Source organism: Erigeron canadensis, chromosome 9 (assembly GCF_010389155.1).
Source record: "Erigeron canadensis isolate Cc75 chromosome 9, C_canadensis_v1, whole genome shotgun sequence".
Lineage (NCBI taxonomy): Eukaryota > Viridiplantae > Streptophyta > Magnoliopsida > Asterales > Asteraceae > Erigeron > Erigeron canadensis.
In genome coordinates this window covers 27,702,995-27,729,761 of record NC_057769.1, presented here as the reverse complement: position 1 = coordinate 27,729,761, position 26,767 = coordinate 27,702,995, and the positions used below count along the sequence as shown (strand labels likewise).

General features: G+C 35.4%; 2 protein-coding genes across 2 annotated transcripts; one reads left to right on the top strand and one right to left on the bottom strand.

Moving 5' to 3' along the window:
- Positions 1 to 2,642: 2,642 nt before the first annotated feature.
- On the top strand, positions 2,643 to 6,058 carry LOC122582686 (protein FAM136A-like). Its single transcript, XM_043755112.1, has 3 exons — positions 2,643 to 2,870; positions 3,776 to 3,913; positions 5,692 to 6,058. Exons 1-3 carry the CDS (start codon positions 2,742 to 2,744, stop codon positions 5,881 to 5,883), a joined length of 459 nt encoding a protein of 152 aa, XP_043611047.1. The 5' UTR covers positions 2,643 to 2,741; the 3' UTR covers positions 5,884 to 6,058.
- A 2,948-nt stretch (positions 6,059 to 9,006) lies between these two features.
- On the bottom strand, positions 9,007 to 11,772 carry LOC122581912 (nuclear intron maturase 2, mitochondrial). The gene has a single exon (XM_043754229.1). The coding sequence runs from the start codon at positions 11,611 to 11,613 to the stop codon at positions 9,433 to 9,435; it is 2,181 nt and encodes a 726-aa protein (XP_043610164.1). The 5' UTR covers positions 11,614 to 11,772; the 3' UTR covers positions 9,007 to 9,432.
- Between the last annotated feature and the right edge of the window lie 14,995 nt (positions 11,773 to 26,767).

The following is a 26,767-nucleotide window of genomic DNA, read 5'->3' as shown; positions in this document are numbered from 1 at the left end:
TAAGTTTATCATTAAAATTTAAATTTGAAATTTTCCTCTCTTTTGTTAATTCATGAGTTTTTATTGCATCAAATGTCGTGAAGACTAATTACTAAGCAAAAATAAAAGTATCACATATAGTTTAGTCACTTACAAACCATGATCGCAACTTTTATTATATACCATGAATTGAATCGAATAACGGATTTAAAAATATCAATCAAATTAATCATGTAGGTAACATTGAATTAAATTTTACACGGTTTAGAATAAAACTATGGATTGAACTATAAAAACAAGAGAAAAAACGTGTGTAACTATTAATTTCAAATTTTTCATTGATGATTTTTTTAAAAAACATTATGTTTTATTTTGACGAAACTAATTTAATAGCGCATATTTGATATATTTCATTGACATATTTGATGTATTTCAAATTTAACGATAGAAATATATGATATTTAAAACTTTATTTGGATAATATTTAATTTTTTTGTTTTAACGACACATTTGATAATTGGTAGATTGGGAATAACATGTATGATACTTTGTTATTCAACAATGACATATTTGATATATTGATAAGTTAAAAATGGCATATATGATATTTTAAAAATTAATTGGGCAAATATGATATTTTATAACTTAATAGTGGCATATATGAAATTTTCCCTAAAAGTTATAGCCAAATGTTGAAAAGTTTACAATTTTGGGACATGCAAAATTACCATTTTACCCTTAATTAATTAACTTACACAATCATTCCATAATTTTTTAAAAGATGTTCACTATCCCTAAAAATCAAATATATTTGTATCAATTACATACACCACTTGACACCGACGCCACCACCATCCGCTGCCGCCACCACATCGCAATTAATATCATCACCGTTGCATTGCGCGGGTACCATGCTCGTATTATTTATAGCAAACTTATTAAACCAAGAATGTACATAGTTTGTACATACATGTTTTTACATTTTGGAAGAAGCACTCTTGTAATGTTGATGATTATATACGAACGTATCATAAATGTTTTTTTCTAATTAAGTATTTGGATGATTATATATCAAAATTCTAATTACACATACAATCGATTATATATATGCCCAAACCGAAAAGCACGCCAAACCATAACTTGAAGCAGTGTAGAAAAAAGTCAAAGACAACAGGCATGTATCGATTCGTGAATGACCCGACCGCCAAACACTTTGAAAACGTTGACACTCAAGTATTTGAGCATTGCACACTCACGAGATTTCAATGTATATAAACCCTGTATTTCTTAAATCATCAACAAGTACATTTGATATATAACTTAATAATTACTGTATAACTTTTGTATGAATTATAAATAAATATGTATTTTTGTTATTTAATAAAGCTTGAGTTCATTTTATAAAATCCAGGTTTTATAAACTTATAATAATCGAAGTCCTATTTACAAACTTGAAATCCAAAGGAAACTATTTACAAATATAAAATCAAGCGATAACAGGATTAATGGAACAACTAAAATATAAAATGTAAAACAGGGAGTTTTTCACTTTTGTGGGTTCTTCTTAAGGGGTCAGGAGTTCAAATGTTGCTACATGCAAATGTGGCGAGGGGGCCTTAAGGCTATCCAGAATGGTATTGACGGAGGTTGGTCTACTTGTACCATATTGTGCCATGTGGCATTTGAAGTTGTCATGTTGCCGGAGAAAAATGATGGGAGTGGAGTTGCTATGGGCTGGCTAAATACATATTATTTTATATTCCTTGCTTGCAAATATCCATAGAGATATATCTATATATAATACCAAAATTAGACAAAAGGACAAAAAAAAATAAAGGAAAGAAATCATATGTTAAGAGAAGAGAAAGAGAGAGAAAAAAAGCAATATGATGGATTTGGCGATCTCCACATAACGCTGAAAATGGGTATCACCTGGATGGGGTTGTGTACTCGGCGACCATTAGTATGTGCAAGGGATGAAGCCTATTGATATTATTTGTATTTAATTTCGACTATAGACCATTAGTATTTAGATGTCATAAGCTCCAAAAGTGTTTCACGTTTTCTCTTTACAAAGTATTCCGTTTTGAAAATTAAAAACATTTCTTATATCGGAATCCATTAAAATACACAAAGTATAGCGATTTTAAAGGCTTTTCAATCACTTGCGTTTAACCATACAAAAATGACATTCTTTTTTCTATTTCATGATCTAAACCTTAGGTAGAGATAAGGTCTATTTAAATCTTAACCCCATACATCGTCGAGGTATTGGGGCTCAAAACCCGCGAAAGGCGGTAGTGAACAGTTTTTTTTCTTTCTTTACGATCTAAACCTTAACAAATTTTTACATCATTTTAATTAAGAAAACAGAAACAGATTAATTTTTTCTACGGGTTCAACTTGTATAAGAAGAAAATTTGAAAGTAACATAAACTTTCATGTGGCTTCATCTTATGATTAGGATGATAATTAGGTTGATCTATTAGGAGGATTTATCATTACTCTTAACGATATTCGACTCTAATTTTTTAAATGGTTAAAAGTGTAAAATGATATTCGACTCTAATTTTTTAAATGGTTAAAAGTGTAAAATGATAGATATACAAGGAGTAAAGTGAAAAACGTCTAAAACCCTGTCCCTTGCTGCAAGAAATCATTCAGTTCAAATTTTATAAGAGAAACCCCTAATTAAACCCAAAACCCTAATAATATCTCAAAATTTCCCCCAAAAAAGAAAAATCGAAAAAAATAAATTAATAATGAATCACATAGATGCAGCAGAAGAAAGAATTGTATCAGAAAGATTGAGACAAAAGCTTAATGAAGTTAATGCTGCTGCTCAAGCCCAGCTCTCTGTTGTTCAAGATCATGTCAACTTCACTCTTCAGGTTTTTTACTTCCTTATTTTCTCAAGATTTGTATGTATATGTGTATATATATATGTATATTAATGGTTTATGTGAGATGGGTATGCAAAAGTTTTGATTTTTTTTTAAAGATTTGTATGTATATATATATGTATGTATATGATGGTTTCTGTGAGATGGGTATGCAAAAGTTTTGATTTTTTTTAAAGATTTGTATGTATATATATATGTATGTATATGATGGTTTCTGTGAGACGGGTATGCAAAAGTTTTGATTTTTTTTAAAAGATTTGTATGTACCTGCGCAATGCGGTGGTTTTTAAAAATTTCCTTTTCTGTTGGTGGTGTTCAATGATTTTTATTAGTAGTTTTCGACTTTTCGCAGTTTTGTAAGTGGTGTAATAGTATTGTAGATAATGTTTTGATGAACTGAAGAAGTTATAATTATTTTTCATAATAATAAATTAAAAAAAAAATAAGTTATAATACCTTAAATTGATAATTAAATACGGTTATGTATATGTGTATAATGATAGTGTGGAAAAGAGTATGTAAAAGTGTTGATTTTTTCCTTTTAAGGATTCTTATGTATAGGTATATGCCGGTTTATATGAAAAAGGTATGTGAAAGTTTTGATTTTTTTAAAGGATTCTAAGTGAATGTATATAATGGCTTGTATGAAAAGCGTATGTAAAGGTTTTGACTTTTGTATAACTATACTACCACAATACTTATCTCAACAATACTTGAAGGTAAAATGACTAATTCCCGAAACACCTCCGGATGTGTATGTATAAATTGTATATGTAAGTATTGAACTATTGATGGATGTATAGAGGGTATGTGAAAGTTTTAATTTTCCAGAAGAAAGATCGATGGATGGATGAATCATGTTTTTTTTTTTGTGTCTCTGTGTGTGTGTGCAGAAAGCGTACTTTAAATGTGCGTATGAGTGTTTTGATAGAAGGAGAAAGCAAGATGATATAAGTGCGTGTGTTGAGAATTGTAGTGTTCCTGTTCTTCAAGCTCAGAATCTCGTTGAAGGTGAAATGGCTAAGTTTCAGGTAGTTTTTATTTATTTATTTATTTACTTTATGGAATTGTTGGTTATGGAAATTAAGGGTACATGATTTGTGGGTAATACGTTCTCTTGTTTGCTATTACTGCAAATGTCATATAATAACAATATACTTTTGCTTTTGGTATATAGCTGGTCATAGTATTATAATGATCGTTTTTTTAATAAAATGGTTAGCCAATTGGGTCCAAAACCGATGTATATTGCTATTGAATGACATTTGTCTTTTCCATCTAGTCGTATTAATCATCTTGTTCAACAGTAGTTACGTTGGTCCCCTAGGCTAAGATATTACCTACGGTCAGTTCCGTTTCTGTGCTGGGATTTATATTGTTAAAGTTTTATTTATTACTCAATAGTTCCGAATTGTCATAGTTTGTGATGGGCCTTTCAAGACTATAGGTCAATGTAAGCTTAACATTATGGTGCCCTTAATTTTCACTATTGGTGATGCTGCCCGTCACTTAGCATGATCCATGTGAGATTTATAGTTTTATGTGACTAATGAGTCTTTGCTCTGGCTTGTACAGACAATTTATGAGTCTAATGTTTTTTGTTCAAAGATTGTCTCCATGAACCTCAAGGCTAAGGTGGAACGTAGAGTCCAAGATAGTTTTTTTGTGTTTGGCATTGTGTTTCTGGAATCTCTATCATTTAAACTTGATTCAATTATCATTAGTGTAAGTCGTCATCGCTTGTGATGGGTCTTTGAGGACTAAAATCACGTAATCGTACTTGGTTCCACCCCATATCAGTTTTAAATTAGGTAATTTTCTTTCAAGCAGCTACAAGTTTCTTTCTTTATAAAAACCAGTATTTACATTATACTCTACTTACCAAATGAGACTCTAAACTCTATACGATATGGCAAGCAATGTTCTGTAGTTCTAAAAAAGTTAGGGACAAGTCTCAAGCTGTTTGCCTAATTCTCCGGAGGATTCTTGGTCCTTGGTGCCTTGGTGGATCCTTATTGTACATTGTGCATTGGTGCCTCTTTGATTCTTAGCAACTTCACCAGAGTCTTTTATCCTATTGATTTATCCGTAAATGTGAATAGTCTACATCTTTCGGTATATTTTGAACCTTCTAGGAAAACTTTAGGTCCGGTGACCAAAATATCACTAGTATGTAAGACCAACTGTTAGAACTCCTTGATCAAAAGTCAGGTATCTCTGCCTATATTAAAGCAGTTATTTATTTTTATTTTTTGAACAGAAAATAGATAGAAATATGTTATCACACGCTTTGACCAATTGAACTTCCAGCAACTTTTATTAAAGCAGTTATGTAGCATAACAATCCATTGTTAAATGCAGACATGCAGTGTACTTTTAAGAATAAAATTCTCCAAATCTATCTTGTTTACTAAAATCATGCTTGTCCATGACCTAATATGATATATTCCATATCATATTTACTGTTGCTGATAGATTGCTTGAGAAAAATAACTATGATAATGTGATTTCCTGCTCACAGTGTTAAATGAAATTTTAAGTGTTCTCTAGTTGGTTATACACTTTGATACATCATATAATCACTTATAAGTATTGATTTCAAAGGTACAGACGAGTGATGAAACAGGTACTACGTAGGATTGAGTGATCATAGTTCATATAATTCAGCTTTCTGTTTGCAAAATGTGAAAATGCTTCCTGTCAGCTTCTCAGTAAAGATTAACCAATTTGATGTTCCAAAGTGAAAATGTGAATTAAATTAATTGAGCTGTATTTTGCAGTGATAATGTGTATATTATTGTGCATACAGGAACGATTGAACCGGTCACTTATGGTATGCCGAGACAAATTTGAATCTGCAAAGCTCCAAAATATTAAAACAAATGCGGCACAGGATATGGAGTCATGTGTTAACCAGGCAATTGATGAAAACGTGAGGGCATTGCCACATTTGGTAGAAAAGTTGAAGGCTTCTCTTGCCATCAGTCCTACAGAAGAGTAAAATTGCATGCCTTTTTAGTAGTTCGTAGAATGCATTGTTATGCAGGCTAACCTCCATATGCTAGTTTATATCGACTTGAACAGAATGGTTTGCTGTCATATTGTTGTTGAGCAGTATGCCCGGCATTAAAAATTTATATGTTGGAGCTGAAATAATTGAGCAACTTTTAGTCTTGTTTCATAACTACCATTTTGAGTTTGTCATGTTAGATTTGCCGCTTTAATTGTCATTAGTTTGCCGTGGCTAGATAACTTGTCCTATTGGGCAAAATGATCAAGTCTTGTTCCAAAAAGCCAAAATAATTTGTTTCAAGAAATGGATTATTGAGGATCAAGTGTAGATGCCATTAGTGTCTTTCAGACACTATTAATTGAATCTCTATAGGAACAGCCTCATCTATTTTTCGTTGTTAGTAATTGAATACAAGTATATTAAGTGTTAACTTATAATGATTATACTGTACCTATTGGTTTACTGTGGGTCGTAAACGTGCCAAATCAATTGACCTTTTACTTTAGTTAGGCTTGGATTTACCTTCTCTGACACAACTAGATGGGTTAGGCTTAGGCTAAGATAGATGAGCCCGGCAATATGTTAAGCCGGAAATGTTAACCTGAACACACATAATTTTAGTTCCTACGGTTTATGTGGTTTTTATCTGTGATGAATACAATGGATAAATGGTGCTACGTATTCTATTATTTTTAAAAAAAAGAAAATATAATTGTGCTATTCTGTTGCAAGCATTAATACAAATCAACTTCTTTATCCCTCAAATCCGTTGCAAGGATATCAACTATCATCTTGCACTTTTTCATGTGTATTCTTAAACAAGGATAATTTACTAGCATCAGGCTATTAAGCATTATGGTATCCATGATGCGTGTAGAGTAACGGAAGTGACCGGTATTTAATTGTCGCCAATCGTGGTGGGGTATGAGTACCCATGTTCACCACACTGTGTTATGCAGCGGAAAAAAGGGAAGCACTTACAAGTAAATGTAAGTTGACATGCTAAAAACATTTCAGCTACTGAAGCATATACTTGAAGTTATAATACCTAGATATAAAACATAAAACCATAAAACTGCAAGATATGGAGGGTACTTAAACAGTAATACTTAAACTAGGATTCGAAAAAGAAACAATAAATCCTACATGGCCTATACTCTATAGCATCTTCTCCAAAAACGTCTGTTCATCAGCACTAATTTTCCAAAACCACCGGAAATAAATGAAAAAAAACGACTCAGCCTGTCTCTTGTAATATGAACCAGATGCAAAATCAACAGACCAAAAAATATAGCCCAATTGGCTCGTTCTACGGAAGTGAATACTACAAAAGTGGTCATCTTAAAATAAGAGTGAAGACCATATGCAGATTTGTACTATGCACAAAGTAGATTGCACTTGTGGCATTTTAAGAGAAATAAATTTGAGACAAAAATAAACCAGCCAGACATTTGATTATATATCCGAGCAACTGAACAAGTGAGCAACTACAACAAATGGAACCTGTAAAGCTCAAATGGAATAGTCTAGAATCAGGCAGTAATGATTTCCAAGATTTACATAATAACATCAACAAAACGATCAAGTGAAAATGCAATGAAACACAAATAGAAAATTCAACATTACACATGATAGAGTAATTACCTTAAGTAATGATGTAAGAAACCAAGTAATTTCACACATAAAGAAACAGACTTTTTTTTTGTTAGGCATACATTTACGCATATTGATATGCTCAACAAATTGATCATTATTTAACCAGTAGAAGAGGCAACAAACTACCAAAATGCAATATAAATGGTTTGATGAATTACCTTCAGAGCAGCAGCAGCGACTGAGATGGGAGAGGGAGCACGACGAGAGGGTAAACACTTCCCATAACTTGAAATTAAGTAATTAAAAAACCCTTCTACACAAATTGTTCTGTTTGGCTTGTGGTTCCAGTTCAGATTCCTATAACTATAACTATAGTTAACCAATAAACCGTAACCGACATAATTATTAGACAATTTTCCTGCATATATAGTATGAGCTAAACCAATTTCCCTAATTAGGCAAAAAGCTGATTTTTGCATCACAACGGGTATTCTGCAGAATCTCTGTTTGGCTTTGACCTGAAAGGATAACTCGAGCCCCTTGTGGAAGACAAACAGCTGCGTACACAAAGGCTATAGGGTGAATTTGTAAAATCACAAGGTGATGACCAAAATGTTCTTTCAGCAGTCATGGATAATCCATTTGTGTAGCATAACACATGCAAAACATACTCAGAGGCAAAACCAAAGACCGTAGTGTTTATGTGGTTTCGTAATTTGCCATAACGGAGAAAAAGAAAGGATGATTCCTAGCATAAGAATAAACAAAACAAGAGCCTAAACCTCCTTTTGTTTTCATGCATCTTCATAGCACAAATGTATGTGTGCTAAAGTAATATAGATACATACACATGACAAGTACTTTGAATATAATGATTAGTAATTCGTAAACATCTTTGACAGCTTGCAGTCTTCATGTAAGCCGAAATGAATATAAATGATTCACTTGTTATAATAGCTATAGGTTGCCAGTTCACCATAAAAAGTATAACCAAAACTGAGCAAATGTAAATTCAACTGTGAAGAAACTTTAACTCACATTTTAAGGGACTCGAAAGTCAAAACACAAAACTACATGATACTCTGATATAGTACAAAGCATAATCGTCAAAACTGTATGAACAAGATTTTGAAACATAGATTCCCATTCGATTTTATAAAGCAAAGTATACAAATCCCATTAGCTTTTAGTGGTAGAAATTCTTGTTTGTAGCCAAGACAACAGTGTCCCTTTGGAAGTATAATGATGCAAAGGTCACTGGAATGCTATTTTATTATAATTCCCTGATCAACATATTATACAGTCGGTTGAAGTGAATCTGATATCCAGCGTTTGATTTCACGACTAGCAGTTCTCAATTCAATACAAAAATATAAACCATGAGATGAAAATGGGAAGGTGGGAAACAGCTATCAATAAGGCTAAAATCCTAAAACAACCAAACGCTTTCTTTGATTTATATTTGGTTAAGAGCTAGAGAGTGACTAAATGAAAAAGAATAATATAAGCATATTATGATTTAAAATTAGTTCACAAATAAACTATCACTAAACTTCAAAATTAATTACAGGCAGCAATTTCCACTGATTTATTTTTGAATGGGTTAAAGTTGTGTGTCTTAGCTCTAACAGTAATATAAAAATAAAACAAACCGGACAAGTTTTGGGTCATCCCAAACTGACCCATACAAAATTTGCAGACCCATGCACCCACTCATATTTCCACCTCTAACTCAATGCGTGAAATGTAAAAGGTGATCATTTTGTAAAAGCAGATGACATTTCCACCTCTAACATTGTGTTACAACGTAATGATACGTGAGCACAAATCTGGAATTGATATTGATTTGAATATAGGGAGATGGGCATTATACATGCTACTCTATGAACTTTCAATCTATAGATTTCTTGTGCACCTAAACGGTCAAATTACATAATTACCTCAAACGTTTGAAGCGTGCAACTGTTCTTCATGCCCTTCATCGTCTTCTAGCGTTTGCTCATCATTTTGAATACTCGATCCTAACAACAATGTTTTATCTTCTTCGGAGCTATTAACACCGTTAATGGCAGCGTTTCTCTTATAATTCCAAACAAGCATGGAAACATAATCTTGAGGTGATATAAGACCTTCTTCAGTTAAATTTGTATGAATCTCTTCTTTTGTTTTTGGATCATCCAATCTTATATATTCAAGCAAAGCCTTCTCGTGATCAGGCTTCCACCCCACTGGAAACGGGCTGTAATCAGTCTCAGGTACCAACGACATTCGTGTGTAATGAAGTCCTTCAATCGACTCAGAAAGACCCTGTCTTAACAAATCGTTGTACTCAGGTGATAGCCCTTTTTTCTCCTTCAAAGGCCGCCTGAGAGTTCTATCACCAATTTTGTACACTTTGGCCCGTGAACGAAGCTTATATTTTGCAGCATAGAGTTTTGCAAGCGAACCCCTTATGATATACGAACAAAAATTCACTATCTTTTTTCGATTGTCGGCATATCTATACCATTCGACCATCGTAGTCAAAAGCTTGTTCATCTGTGCATTAGTATGAGCTTGGGTAGCATGAAACATTCTGAAACACGGTTGTGGATCAGGATCTCTGTCTCCCTTCAAAAATCCTAACTTTCTAAACTGTTTGATGCATTGTTTAAGGCTTGCAGTGACAGACAACAGAGTACCAACACCCTTTTCACTGATGATTTTACCACCGGTTGCTGTATATCTAAGAGTTGGGTATACAACTCTACGACATAACACATGATCAAGAAACATAATTCCTTTTGTTATGTGTTCAATAGGGAGACTCTCATTGTCTAGCTTAAGCATGTATTTCTCATCACAAAACTCGATTAATTGTTTTCTAAGAATTGCTGCATCGGCTCTAGGACCACGAACTCCAATCAAGAAATGACCACCAAAACGAATATAATCTATTTTCCGAGTCTTGTCAGGCCCACTAGTCGGAACAAATTCGGGCCAAGATGTATTCCCTTGGTCAACTTCTCCTTCAGGACTATTCCATATCACATCACTTTTCGAAGGCTTATAAAACTCCTTCATTTTCCCCTCCATCCAACGATCCAATTCATCTAGACATATATTAGCCAACAAAGGACTAAGAATCCCACAATGTCCCCAAGTGGGAACCTTTTCAGCCTCCTCAGGTGCAAACCCGAAAAAAGATTCTAACCAATATGGGTCAGGTTTAGGCTCGTCTTCAGCCAACACCCTCTTTTTCTGATACTTCCTCTTCGTTCTCTTTTTTTCAACAGGTGGGCTAGTTATCACTGGAGTAGTCATAGCTGACTTCACCAAATCAATCACCATCTTATCTCTAACATCTCTCATCAAAGCACTTACCACCATTCCAACCTTCAACCCATCCAAAACGGTACTCAAATCCCCTTTAATATACCACAAATACCCAGCAAAACTCCTCCTAATAACTCTCAAAGCCGTATGCGCAGTCCTACCTGGTCTAAACGCATACGACTTCTCAGAAAACCTCCCTTCATAAACAGGCTCCAATATCATAAACAAAACCTCTTGAACAATCCTATCTTGAAACGGGCTAGGTTGCGTCGTGGTCAAAATAGCGCGAATCTTTCTTTTCGACAACGACTCATACTCAGTCTTATCTTTCGGAGACTTAATAAAAAACTCTAACCTAGCACCCCACCGAAAACGGTTATCAAGAACAGCATTCCTAAGTGCTAACAAATCATCTAAAGCTGATCTCTGTACATCACTTTTCGGCATATAACTACCCAATTCATCAGCACATACTTTTTGATAAGCTAAAACCCATAACTCAAATCTTCTTAAATAATTAGTCAAATTATTAAAAGTTGTATTAGGATTTCTAAAACTTTCAACCCATAATTCTGAGCATATAGATACACCATCTTCTTTCATTAGGGTTGATGGGTCATTTGGGTCCGGGCTAATTCTTGTATTGGGTCTCTGAAAATTATTAAAAGTTTTGGTCTTGTTGATTGGATTTGTGTATCTTGGTGATGTGTACATATATGCAGCATTAAATAAAGAAAATGGCCCATTTGTTTTTCTAGGTTTTGTAAGTATTGAATGACAGAAAATGGTGAAACGACGGTGGTTCATCTAACCTGGAAATAGATAAAAGAGTTATATAAGTTGCTCCGGCGATGATGGTTGCTCCGGTGATGATGACGGTGGTGGCGGAGAGGGGGTTAAGTTATGGCTGATGAAGAGACTGTGTAAACTTTGGAGAGCAATGAAATGAGAGAACTGAAACGAAGATTTTTTTCGTTTTTTCTTTCTTGTGTTTTCGGGGAAAAGGTGAACAATTAGCCCATTACAAAACTTAACCTAAGCCCATTTTGGGCAAAACTACTTGTAGTTGTAGATAAACGTGCCCAATATAACCGGTTTTTGGGAACTAAAACCAACTGGGTTGGATTAGTGGTTGGAGCTCATGCCTCTGGAAATAAAGGTTATGGATTTGATCCTCATGCCCAGCAAGGCTAGAGGTCCTTTTCTACCTATGGTAGAACCTGGAAGCAGCCTCTCTACCTTTGGTAGGGGTAAGGCTGTCTACATATCAACCTCCCCCATACACCGTCGAAGAAAAGACACAATCGTTGTACAATAATAAAAACCTTCAGCTTGCCTGCCAGAGGTATGCAGGAATCCAGCGCAAGCCGACAAGAAAGAGATTCTTGGTTTTCTTGCTCCCGCTTCCTCATCGGTATTGGGACCCAAAACCCGTGGAAGACGACATTGGGAGTTACTTACTTACTTACTAGTTTTGATTTTGAATCCTAAAACCAAATGGGAAAAAAACGGTTTCTTCCAAACCGGTTCGGTTTTTAGAAGAACCTTTTGTTTGAAATTAGTTTGGTCTTCGGTTTTAAAAATCGGTTTTTTTACAGTTTGATATCGGTTTGGTTTTTTCAGGAAAAAAAAAATCAACCCTTTGACCTATATCGGTTTCAAATCGGTCAAGTTTGGTCAAATTAAAGAAGCTCAAGAGAAGGCTTTGCAACGGGAGCCTAAAAGAGAAAGAATTCAAGGCCAATTGCAATATTTCACTAAGGATTCTCGTGGCCTTACTTTACGTTTTGGGAGGATTTGGATCTTATTCTCTTGTGAGTTGAAGCAAGTTCTCCTCGATGAGGCTTACAAATCCAAGTATTCCATTCACCCCGCTGCTACAAAGATGAATCATGATTTGAAAGTAGAATATTGGTGGCCCGGTATGAAACGTGATGTAGTGAAGTATGTCGAGAAATGTTTGACTTGCGCACAAGTGAAGGCTGAGCATCAAAAGCCCTATGGTATGATGCAACTGTTAGAAATTCTCAAATGGAAGTGGGAAGAGATCACCATGGACTTCATCACCAAATTGCCCAAGACCCCTAGAAATCAATTTGATACTATATGGGTGATAGTTGACAGACTAACCAAGAGTGCCTTGTTTCTTCCTATTCGTGAGGTATCATCATCCGAAGTGTTGGCAAAGATCTACGTGAAAGAAGTTGTAGCTAGACATGGAGTTCTTGTCTCCATTGTTTCGGATAGAGACACTCATTTCACTTCTCACTTTTTGGCGGAAATTTCATGAAGATATGGGTACCAAGCTCAAGCTTAGCACCGCCTATCACCCTCAAACGAATGGCCTAAGTGAGAGAACCATTCAAACGCTTGAAGACATGCTTCGAGCATGTATAATTGACTTTGGAGGCGCTTGGGATCTTCACTTGCCTTTGGTAGAATTCTCATACAACAATAGCTACCATTCTAGCATCCAAATGCCACCATATGAGATGTTGTACGGGAGAAAGTGTCGATCTCCAATTTGTTGGGGAGAAGTAGGTCAAAGAGAAATAGGGGGCACGGAAGTAGTATTGAAAACCATCGAAAAGATTGATGTGATCAAAGAAAGACTTAAGGCGGCTCAAGATCGGCAAAAGTCTTATGCGGATAAAAGGAGAAGACCGATTGAATTTCAAGTAGGTGATCGTGTTTTGTTGAAAGTTTCACCTTGGAAAGGCGTTCTACGATTTAGGAAGCGTGGAAAATTGAGTCCTCGTTTTATTGGTCCATTCAAGATTGTGGCTAAAGCTGGCAAAGTTGCATACCGTTTGGAGTTACCGGAAGAGTTATCGGGAATTCACCCTACTTTTCATGTGTCGCATCTTAGAAAATGCCTTGCCGACGAGTCTTCCTATGTGCCATTGAATGAGATTGAGGTCGATAATAAGTTGAATTATATTGAGGAGCCGATTGCCATAGTCGAGGAAGAGCTTAGAAGAGTACAAAATAAGACGGTGAGAACTTACAAGATATTGTGGAAGCATGGTAGGATGTCCGATTGTACATGGGAATCCGAGCATGATGTGCTAGTTTATTATCCGTCTTTACATATGGCTTGGATCACGAGGCCGTGATCCGTTCCAAGTGGGGGAGAGTTGTAACACCCCAAATATTTTAAGGTAAAAGAAATTAACCCCTTTTCATAGTTTTGACATTAAATTAATTTCCTAGTATTTTATTTTTGGATATGGAGTTAATTTAGTTGGAACTTTAGCGGATAGCGGGTATTTAATACCAAGAAGCTAGATGGGACGTAGCATCTCCAAAGAGTGCCAGCCCTCCTCTTTTTTTGAGTCACAACCCATTACATCCTTTTCTTCTCCTTCTCCTTCATTTTCATGCATTCTCTTTAACTTTTCTGAAATCAAGCCTCATTCTCTCTAATTCAAGAATAAAAATCATAATAATCATCACCATCAGTTTTTATCAAGCAAGATTGAAAAGCTAGGGTTTGTGGGTTTTGAGTGGTGGTGGCCGAAAATTTCAAAGAAGAAGGGGAAAGGGGATTTTCAATTTAAGTGTTGAATTAGCTCATTAAATCTTGAGGTGTTGAATTCCTTTAATTTAGCTTTTATCTTTTTTTTGAAATTAGGGTTCATGGATGAACCAAATTGGGGGTTTTTGCTAGAAATTGAATTATGGTTATTTTCTCCAATTCCTTAGTTAACCTAGTTGTCATTGAGTTATATGATGTGTTTGATTATGAATTTGACAAGTTCATGTGATGAATTGAGTTTGTAAGAAAGATGAATATTACTAGTTATTGAGATGTGAATGAAAATGGTAGGTTGAACTACCTAATGTTATAGTTAAAGATGAAAGTAACTCAATGACAAATGGGTTGGGTTTTAGGTTTAGAAAAGACTAGTGATTGAGAATGACTAGGTTGAACTAGTCAAGTTGTGAATGTAAGCTTATGCATTTTTACGATATGATTATAGGTTGAAGCTTGCTTGTGCTTGTCTATTTAGCGTTATTGTCCTTGTTGCGGAGCATACCCTTATGTATACGTTGGGTCAATTACCATGAGATGTGAATGTTCCAAGCATGGTAATTGATTTGGCGGTGAGCCCATGTGGGGCATTGTTTATGAGGCCTAAGAACCTCCGGGGCCTAAGAATCCCGAATGTTGATATGATATGAGGCCTAAGAACCTCCGGGGCCTAAGAATCCCGATAGATGTGATTGTTTAGCTTATATGGATCCATATATGTATTGTTTGTGTGCAAGGTGAATATGTAAATGTGACATGACGATGCCATAGGTTACATGTGAAAGTCTTTGTGCTATGCCCTCCTTCGTATTCGTAAATGTATGCAAGTATATTCACTAAGCCTTTGCTTATATTTTAGTTGTTTACACTTTTATAGGTAGTTCTGGAAGAAGGAACTAAGTGTGTGTTGATAAGCTTGAAGTTGTAGATATCTCTTGAAGAACTCGAAGGTAATTAGGTCATTCTCAAACGAATGACGATATTTTGGTATAGAAGCTTAGACGTCCCACATCTCATGGCTCATTGTACATTTTGGTTTGAGGTCATGTTTCTGTAACATTTCTGTTAATTTTCAAGTTGTAAAGTCTTATGAAAATGGTATTGTCGTTTTTGGGCGAAAATGTTGCCAAAACGGGTAAATGACCCATTAGGGTTGTTCTTTGATATGTGAAACATGTTATGTTGTAAATGTGTTTGAAACGTGTCTACTTTGTTGTTGGAAACCTCTGAAATGTGTGTTGAGAAGTTTGTTTTGAAATTTGAAGGTTGCAAGTTGTTCATGGTCGAAATGAGTATTTAGGGTTGCTGTGAGGTGGCTCACTGCGGCGCAGTGGGGGTGACTTTGCCCACTTCGGCGCAGTGGTTTCCCACGGAAATAATGTATGTTCCTCCCACTGCGGCGCAGTGGGAGATATGTCGAACCCACTGCGGTGCAGTGGGGCTTGTTCTTGCTCTGGCCGAGGATTCCCACTGCGGCGCAGTGGGGTTAAAAAATTTTTTTTTTCTGTATTTTCGGTTTATCGAGTCTTGTCCTTTCAAAAAGTTCTAGAATCAACGCAATCACCGGCACACTCATATCAAAGAAAGAAATGCGGAAATGGAATAAATTAACCTCAAACTTGCACGTCATAGTTCAAAGCTCTAAAAGAGACTCTTACTTCCGGATAAATTCAAAAGCCTATGAGAGAGACAAATTTACAAGGCAACTAAACCAAAACCGTATACCTAACATATCTATAAATGAAGCAATACCTCACATATTTGGTGTTTGGTGGTAGAGTGTGCTAGTCATGTTATCAATCCAGAAGGGATTTGCCTTAACGATCATTCAAAACACATTTCACAATTTAAAAATTTAACCAAAGGAATTATAGTTCAATTACTTACTAGTATGATTAAATCTTAAATGACAAAGTAATTAAATTATAAGGACAAGCAAACAAAAGTTAAAAAAATTCTCCCCAAATTTACCCGACTTTTTCCTATTTACCTCTCCCCCCACACTTGAATTGTACAATGCCCTTAATATACAATGAACTAAGACAAAACTATGGGAAATAGGGAAAAACAAATAAAAGAGTAAAGAACATAGAAACTTCCCGGGTTTATTGTACGTGCTCCAAATGCTCGGTTGGTCCCAATGATAAAATAAGTGCTAGCTGCATCTCAACCGCATTTTAACTCCTTTCTTATATCTCTAGCACACACTTAACAAACACATCAAAATAAAAATAAAAATAAAAGAAAAACTAAAAATTAAAAATATGACTAAAATCCTAAATACGAAAAAGAAACAAACTAAACTAAAAATTAAAATCTTTTTGGATTTTTGTGTTTTTCAGATTTTTTTGGATTTTTTAATATGAGAAATTGGAAATGCAAAAATAAAACTAAATAAGATAAGAAAAAGAACTAAAATAAGAAAGAATTGGGTTGACTCCCGAAAGCGCTTAATTTATTAACGAGTCGTTAGCTAGACTCAATCCTACAATCACCATGGTTGGGTCTTAAACGCCCCCACACTTAAAGTGTCGGGCAGTTTACGAGAATAAGGTGAATAAAATGTGAATCTAATCTTAATCATTAACCAGACCATTTCTTTTACCTTATAAAAATTCACTTTTAAGATGTCAAAATTATTTGTTTTCTTTTAAGATGTCAAAATTATTTGTTTTCTAGCCCTTAAATTAACCAATTTAAAGCTTCCAAAACTATTTAAAGGATAGACATTATGCTCCTTTTAAAACAGTAAAAACTATGGAAGAAGCAATACAGACGCTTGATACCATAAATGAAATGAAGGAGTATGGTATATCAATCCCTGAAATAGAGAATGGTCAATCTAGAAAACAACAAGTAAAGAAGTGCTATACTTGTCGTGAGAATGGCCATATAGCTATTGAATGTCCAAATAGGAAGGTCAAGAATCCTAAGCATGACAGTCAAGTCAAGTCAAAGGATGTTATTGATATTCCTAATACTAAAGGGAAAGGTAAACTAGTTGAACAAGTAGCTTCACCAAAATTTATGAGTGCATATAAAAGGGATTATTATGAGGAGTATGCAAAAAGACATCCTGATAATAAAAATGCACAAAATTATGTTAAGTTACTTAGAAATGTGTCATATGGAGAGTCTACTATTACAGATCAAAGGATTAATGTCAATAGATCTAAGACTCCAAAACGATAGGGACCTTCACAGATTACTACTTCTAGTAGTGTAAGTCCGAGTCGTTCTCGTACACCTCAAAGGAGTAATTCACCTAGGAAGATGACTCAACAAAATCGATCTCCTCCTGTTAGAATTAATAGTTCGTCTAAATTCTATGATCGATTAGGAAGTCAACCTAGATTTGGTACCCACTCACCAAGGAATTCACCTCCTAAGACTCGTTTCACTTCACCTAAGAAACAGTCTGTGACATCATCTCCATCCAAGGCTCCATTACAGAGCGATGGATATTGGACCGAATTGATCATTAGAGATGAATTCGGCAAACCTAAACCTCAAAAGGTTTGGGTTCCCTTCAGAACCTAACCATCTTATCGTCTGATGTGCAGGGAGAACCAAGGAAGCCTATCAGTCTTTGGTATGTTGACAATGGATGCTCTCGGCACATGACAGGGGACAAGAATGTTTTGTCCAATTATGAAGATGTAAATGGTTCATATGTTAGTTTCGCAGGTCCCAAGGGCGGCAACATCTCGGGCCAAGGTGATGTTGTCAATGGGAAGATTACGCTGGAGAAAGTCAATTATGTGGAACAGTTAGCACATAATTTATTAAGTGTTTCTCAGATTTGTGACAAGGGTAACAATGTCCATTTTAATGAGAAAGAATCACTTATATTGAAACCAGGATATGTTATTCCTGAAGACTGGATCCTGCTGAAAGCTCCTAGGAAGAGAGACATCTATGGCCTTGTGTTAGGTGTTGATGATCCAAAGGAGTCTGTTTGCTTGTTATCAAAAGCAAACGAATCTGAATCTTTATTATGGCATAGAAGAATGGGACATATTAATTTCCGAAAGATGAATGACATTGTCAAACATGGTTTGGTTGAAGGAGTTCCCATGAAGCGGTTTGGAATGGAAAACAAATGTGTACCTTGTCTGAAAGGTAAACAGCAAAAGTCTGCACATAAACCGAAACAAGAAAATTCTATTGCCAATCCTTTCGAGTTACTTCACATGGATTTATTTGGTCCAGTGAATGTAAGAAGTATCGGTGGGATGTATTACTGTTTGGTGGTTACTGATGACTACTCGAGATTCTCATGGGTATTCTTTCTTAAATCGAAAGATGAAACTCCACAGATTTTGATAAATTTCTTTGTCGAAACTGAAGACATTTATGGAGTTCGTGTTAAGAGAATCAGGAGTGACAACGGAACTGAATTCAAGAATAATGTGATGGATGTCTTTTGTTTGTCAAAGGGAATCCAACATCAATACAGTTCTCCGTATGAACCACAACAGAATGGAGTTGCTGAAAGAAAGAATAGGACTCTAATCGAGACAGCCAGAACTATGCTTGCAGATTCAGGGCTTCCTACTATGTTTTGGGCGGAGACGGTAAATACAGCTTGTCATATTTTAAATAGGGTTACTGTAGTAAAGCGTCATAATAAGACATGTTATGAGCTTCTACATAAGAAGAAACCGAATTTATAGAATGTTGAACTATTTGGTGTACCGTGTACTTTCTTGAAGTATCTACCTCAGTCAAAGTTTGATTCAAAGGTTGAAGAGGGATTTCTCATGGGTTATAAACCAGGAACATCAATTCGACGGGTTTACAACAAACAGACCGGCAAAGTTGATTTGGGAACAAATGTCAAGATTGTCAGTCATAAGCCCGCTATTCATTCTGGAAGTGGCAAAAACTTCGATTACGATAGTGTGTTTAGTTCACTACATGGTCCTGATTCTTATTCAGATCCTGAGACAGTTGATGATGTGATTATTTTAAGAGATCACATGGATAATACTCCTATATCTTCGCCTACTCGAAATGTCAATACTTACCGACCAACGTTCAGTCTACTGCTGATGTTGATGAAAGTGGTAAGGACAAGAATAAGACACCAGATTCAGATAATAGTGAACTCGAGAACACTACACCACCTACTCCATCGAAGGTTACACTGCCTGATGATGATCCTATTTCTGAAGAATCGGAAGATGATTTTAGCTCTCCTGAGTTTTAGATTAGAACAAATTTAGGAGAAAGTCTGAATGTTGATTTGGTTATTCAATATCAAATTAATAAGGATCATCCAGTTGAGAATATTCTTGGAAATGCTACAGAACCTGTTCGAACTAGAAATCAATTGAATAAGGATCTAACTGGTTTGTTTTGTGAAGTGAAAGACACTGGATTGATAACTGAGTGTTTATATTCTGGTTTCATTTCACAAGTAGAACCTAAGAATGTTAGGGCAACACTTCAAGATCCATGTTGGGTTGAAGCTATGCAAGAAGAATTAGCTCAATTTGAAAAACTTGGAGTTTGGGAGTTAGTAGATGTGCCTAGAGGTATAGAACCGATTGGAACTCGTTGGGTATATAAATGCAAATGAGATGACAAAGGGATCGTGAAATAAAGCACGTTTGGTTGTTCAGGGGTTTGCACAACGAGAAGGATATGACTATAACGAAACTTTTGCGCCAGTTGCTAGGATTGAAGCTATAAGGTTATTTTTGGCCTATGCAAGTTTCAAAGGTATAAAGGTGTATCAGTTAGACGTTAAGAGTGCCTTCTTATACAGTGAACTCAAAGAAGAAGTGTATGTTCACCAACCACCAGGGTTTGAAGATCCGAATTATCCAAGAAGAGCATATCGTTTGGATAAGGCTCTTTATGGATTACATCAAGCACCCAGAGTGTGGTATGAAAAGTTGTCGACACATTTGTTGACAAATGGTTTTACAAGAGGATCGATAGATAGCACATTGTTTATCAAATGGAAGAAGCGAGATTATCTAATTGTACAAGTTTACGTGGATGATATCATTTTTGGTTCATCTAATATAAAGATGTGCAAAGAATTTGAAATGAGCATGAAAAATGTGTTTGAAATGAGTGTTATGGGGGAATTACAATTTTTCCTCGGACTACAAGTAGATCAAAGGAAAGATGGATTCTTTATCCACCAGTTTAAGTATGTCGATGACATCTTGGAGAGGTTTCAAATGTTAGAGTCCAAGACATATGGTACTCCTATTCAACAAAATCATGGTTTAGGGGTTCTTGATCCGAAAGATGAACTTGTGGATGCAACTTATTATTGTGCTATTATTGGCTCATTGATGTATCTGACTGCTTCGCGTCCAGATATTATGTTCGCTGTTTGTCTTTGCGCTAGATTTCAAGCTAGTCCGAAAGAGTCACATTTGACTGCAGCAAAACGTATTCTACGTTATCTTAACGGAAACCAAGGGCTTGGTCTATGGTATCCAATGGGAGGAACGTTTGATTTTGTTGCATATACTGATTCGGACTTTGGCGGTTGTAACAATGACAGAAAGTCTACGACTGGAGGTTGTCAGTTGTTAGGAGGAAGATTGGTATCGTGGCAATGCAAGAAGCAGACATGTGTTGCTCAGTCTTCATGTGAGGCAGAGTATATGGCTACTGGTAGTTGCTGTTCCCAGGTATTGTGGATTCAGCAACAACTTCGTGACTACGGTATGGATTTTCTTGATACTCCTATTAGAATAGACAATAAGTCAGCTATAGACATTACAAATAACCCTGTCATGCATAAGGTCACCAAGCATATTGATATTAGACATCATTTCTTGCGTGATTGTGCCCAAAAGAAGTTAATTCATTTGGAAAAGGTTATAACCGATGATAATTTAGCTGATCTGTATACCAAAGCATTTGATAAGACTCGATTTGAGAAGTTAATTCTTCTCAATGGGATGAAGAATGTTGATTCATATTAAATCTCTCAAAGAACTAATTTTGTAAGTTTGTGTCTGTAAATAGCTAGAGTCATAAAAATACAAAAAGAGTTCTTAGTGTCATGAAAATCATAAAAATGTGAAAAATGAGAAAATGACAAAAATATGGGGGAGATTTAAGTTAATGCTGTCAGAAGATTAGAAGTGAGGATACTTAGCTTTTAAGTCCGCTTAATCGTAATATAACTGCTTAGTTCATTGATTACAATTTGGGATATATTGGTAGACACAAAGTAGCAAGGTTTCCTTAATCTGAACTTAAATTATACAATGTTCTTGTGGGAAACATATTCAGATATATGGCTGAGAATGCTTGCCTTTCAGTAATGAATTGATCTAGTCCTTAAATTTTGTGAATGATCTAGCATTACTATAAGATTTGTTCAATGTATAGGCAAAAACATCTACCAATCATGAGCATGAAAGTTAAATGTGATATTGTTTATGCAAATGAAATGAATGTTAATTAAGGGGCTAATGTGGTCTTTGAGATTCGGACAAGTATGTCCTCGGGGTGTCTTTGTATACCTAGCCTACCTAAAGCTTCCAACTTGGGATAGGTTGTCAGAAAGTTCGCTACATGGGTCTCATAAAAAATCACGGGTTCCTTATAAATAATGTAATGCAAAAGCAAATAAGTTAAATCACAAAGTAATTAATTTCTGTTATCTAATTAGTGTCTCATGATTTGTTTAAGGATGTTTTTGAATATATATTGAATATTTGTTATCTTAGTGCTTGTATCGATTACGAAAGTATATCTGAATATGGGTCACATAAGTTCGCAAACTATTCAATGGCATATTAGGCTACTCGGGTTACATGGTGACTGTCCTTGGCCAGGGTATGTCGAAAGTGTCATAACTCAAAGGAAACTGGAAGTACCGAGTGTTTAAGAGGACATATATATTGGTAATCGTAGTTGGGTCACTGTTCATAATTAATAATAAGAGAATTATTTCTCACTTGCAGACTTATGTAAATGCTAATCTGATATAATCTGCAGAAACTTAGAATTTCCTGTAAATAAATAAAGTAGTTTAGTTTTTATTTTTATTTTTATTTGTTTTTATAATAAGTGTCGGTTTGTGTGTCAAACTAGTTCTTATTGCACGAGAGATTTGATAAGCATTAAAAGTTATAATTCTTAGTGATTTATATAAGTCTTGTTGCTTACGGTATAAATGTTTAAAAGATGGATCTTCTAAATAAGACATTGATGTGTATTTTCTAGTCTTAAATTTATGAACACGAAATACCTAGCTACTGACTACTACACACTTGTGGGCAGTGAACCCGTTCGTATGCAATATAGTTGACTTGGTAAACCGAGGTCGAACACAAGGACTTAATAAGAAATTGTTACAATAAAATGATTCAGATTAAAAAGGGGGTTTTGTGACCGAATTGTCACGTTGCAAAGTTAGTGAGAAAAGTCAGTAATCCCGTAGGATTAATCGCAAAAGAATTTTTGATTGTTGAATCTCAACACAAATTTAAAAGGAACACCTACTTGGGTCAGCTCACATGTCAATCATCGGGTCTAATATTACTTGCATTTGTTGAACGACTCAAAAAGTAGACAAGATGAACTCCCGTTATACTTGAAACTTTAACTGCTCAAAAGATAATTATTGCTCCCGCACTTAATTTCTCCTCTAAACAGTTAAGCATTAAATTCCTAAGTTGATTTTATGATTTAATCTTTTGAAAGCTTTCTCCCGAACTGCTTATTCGCCTAATCAGATCCCTCTTTCATAAGCGTTGACACATTCAAAATGAATTTAATTGTTTTTAATCTTTATCGTTGATTTCTCCCGAACTCCAACGATTTCCGGTTAATTATAGACCGATTAACCATTTCATAAATCAATTGACAATGACATAGATTTCTCCCGAACTTCTAATTACAATTATCAATCAATAAATATAAAAGTTGAAAACAATATTTAATCCAAATAAATGTGGATCTTCGATTAAACATATAAACCTTGTTCAACATTTACAAGCAACATCAATTCGACCCTATGACATGCTTACTACCCAAGCGGGTGCTAAAGATTTAGCTATTCATATTAAAAACACAAGAACAAACAAATAGAGAGGAAATCATATTATACCAAATGAATGATGATAATCCGGTAGCAATGATGATTACAATCCAAAGCTGAAAATAGGTGAAACCCTAATCACTTGTTTGCTCCAAAATATTCCTAAGTATGAAAAAACTAATGAAATTTTTGCCAAGAATTCGTCCAAAAGTGCAGAACCCTAACTAATCCTTTGTACAAAACACGCGTGTAACGGCCGTTAGTGGGCTAACGGCCGTTAGTATTATACTTGAGGTCTAACGGGGGTTACTGGGGTAACGGCCGTTACTCTTCAGTTGATAACTAACGGTCGTTAGTTCCCTAATTGCCAGTTACAGGAGAAACCACAAACCACCTATGTAACGGCCGTTAATGGCTAACGGCAGTTACAACTTCCAGATTTCGTTTTCTTCATCTTTCGCGTGATTTCACCCGAATCTTTCTCCCATTTCTTCCTTAACTCATCAAAATCGACCAATTCATTCGTCTAATCAATTTCCAACCTGAAAACACTCAACACACCTTCAAAGCATCGAAAGTTGGATATAAAACTATCAAAATGACGAATAATTGGTTCTAAAGTCACGTGGGAAATGGTATAAAATATGACACATCAGACATAAGTTGTTTAATTTAGAAAATGAAATGTTTTGAAAATTGAAAAGTCAAAATATTTTTGAATGTGTTTCATGTAAAGTTTTGAAATTTCAATTGTTTTTGGTTGATAAGTATGGTTGACAAAGATTGGACTTGACCTAGTTTATGTAGTGATCATTAGGTTAAGATTTTGATTGTTTTGCATATTTGAGATATTTTGTTGATTTTGATGCATTGATGAAGTTTGTTGAGTGTGCAGGTTTTAGCTATCAAATTTCATTTTTGACAATGCAGCTAGGTTGATTAAATTGTGACCTATTCAACTATGAAAGCGTGGAATGCATCATGAAGTTTAAATGAAGATCATAACCTAAGACTTAGTGTGATAGGTTATAGTTATTTTTATCAAGTTCACAACCTAAGACGTACTGTGATAGGTTGTTGATATGATACTATTGATGTATTTGTAATGCAAACTTACATTAAAATGATTTGTACTTTTGTTGAGTTAAACATCAATGAAAAAATGATCGATTTTATGTCAAGATAATAATGTAAGATTTATTTGATACATTATTGTGATGACAAGTTAGTACGGATGATTTTTGATTGCATATTCGAGTAGATACATGTTTTTAGTAACGAGTATCTACAGGTTTATGTTTTTGGAATTTCTGGAATTTTTCCTTGTTTAAATTTCTGGAAAATTTGCGAAATTTGGCTAAGGAATGAAGTTTATGTGGATTAAAATCTGAAAATTCGAAATCACTTCGTGCTGACGTCAGCATGCCTCATGCTGACGTCATCACTCAGCCCACGAACTGAGTGTTCGGCCCGACCCATGTGGATTCGAATATATATATATATATGGGTTATTACTATTCGTTAATTACCATTAATCAAAAATTAACCCTAAGTAAATCACACAAACTTCGTCTCCTTCGTGCTACTATTCATTTGCTCCCTATTTCGATCGATTCCTTCTTTCTTCGTATTATTCATCCAGATTTGTTGGTATAATTCCAATCTAGGATGATTGATTGATGTTTTGACTATAAGAATTAACGATTACAAGTTGTTATTATGCCCGATTTTAGTTTTTACCTCGCGTGAACAGTAACTTGGATGAACCACGAATTAGATCTTTGATTTTTGATGATTTGGACTTAAATTGGACTTAATATTAGATTAATTGATGTTTAAACATGTTAAATCTAACAAAACTTTAAGAAAACAAGTGTTAAATCAAGATTAATCAAAGAAATTTGTGTTTCAGTCACTATTCACACGAAGAACACGAACCAACTTCGTGTTCATCGAATAAGTTTCGATTTTGTTTTCTGGGCATACATGAACCATAAACAAGTCCACGATGATGTTTTTTGTTTAATTCTAACATCGTATGGAGATGTTTTTACTTCGTGTTTCTGGGTTTCGTTTAAAGCTCGTGCTGACATCACGACGAAGGAGATCCTCCTTGTGATGACGTCGCAGAAAGCCAAAACCCTAATTGTTATTTCGTTTATACTAATTTTTTTTTTTTTTTGTCGTTTTTGTCTGTTTTTGTACAGGTATGGCGGGAGAAGGTAATAATGCTCGTGTGTTCGTCAAGGAGCACAATGCTGCACTCGATCTTAGCATTACACAGACGGGGTGCACACAAGAGTTTTATGGTGTCCTACAGTTTCTTGCACGTTCTCGTGTACATTTTGAAGTGACAGAGAACCCTCCGTTGGTGATAAGTCTCATTAGGGAGTTTTGGAACTCAGCCCGTTCAGTGCAGATGGGTGATCATATGTACATTCACACTACTGTTGGAGGACGTTCATTCTCGTTCTCGGCTGGAGACTTACGGACGATATTACACTTAGGTGTGTGACGGTGCTCTACGTTGTATGGGGTATACTTGTGCTATTTCTCACCCATACTTCAGGAATCATCTTCGTGGCAAATGGAAGCTACTTGCTTATTATTTGTTGAGGGCTATTAGTCATCGGAGTACAGGCTATGACCAGATGAATATCCAGAACGCTTCTCAGATGGTTGCCTTGGTGCTGAACAAGCCGTATAGCTTTTCTCATTACATTTTTGATAATTTGGAGAAGCAGTTGAGGTCATTTGGAACAGACACGAAATTCTTTCTGTTTCCAAGATTTGTGATGATCATAATTCGTCACTTTGCAGCTGATTTGCCATTTGACGGTCCTACGTTCAATTTAGGTCGTCTTACTTATAAGGCATTTGTTGAAAGTTTGAAGCACTTGTCGGGTAGAGATCATCCGATACATGTTGATAATCCACCTTTGTTCGGACATTTGATCAATCCTAACTATGTTGCACCCAGACAAGGTTGGGAAGATGACAAACCCGTTGCTGCTGCTGCTGGTGGTGATGATCAGGCTCGAGAAGATCCTCATGAAGAGCGAGCTGATCAGTTTGAGGGACTCAATGATGTTCCTCTGTATACTGGAGAACTGGAGCATGATTCAGATATGGATGCACTCATGGAGGATATTGATGATCCTACAAATCTTGTACCACCATCTACTGGAGTTTCTGCTTCTACCTCTGCTCCAGTTGATGTTGATGTTGGTCCTTCTGAAGTTCCGGTTAATGTTATTGAGGATTTGGAAGATGAAGAAGAGGAAGAAAGACTGCCGAAGCGAAGAAGAAGACAAGCAAGGTCTCAAGCTGAAGTTGATAGAGAATTTGCTGCATATAATGAAGCCATGGAGAGGTCTCATGCACCTAATGTTGGTGATACT

Excerpts from the sequence above, each read along its gene's own strand:
- LOC122582686 (XM_043755112.1), top strand. The coding sequence starts at position 2,742 with ATGAATCACATAGATGCAGCAGAAGAAAGAATTGTATCAGAAAGATTG. Across the intron at positions 2,871-3,775 it reads ATGTCAACTTCACTCTTCAG|AAAGCGTACTTTAAATGTGC; the intron begins GTTTTTTACTTC and ends GTGTGTGTGCAG. Across the intron at positions 3,914-5,691 it reads GTGAAATGGCTAAGTTTCAG|GAACGATTGAACCGGTCACT; the intron begins GTAGTTTTTATT and ends TTGTGCATACAG.
- LOC122581912 (XM_043754229.1), bottom strand. The coding sequence starts at position 11,613 with ATGAACCACCGTCGTTTCACCATTTTCTGTCATTCAATACTTACAAAA.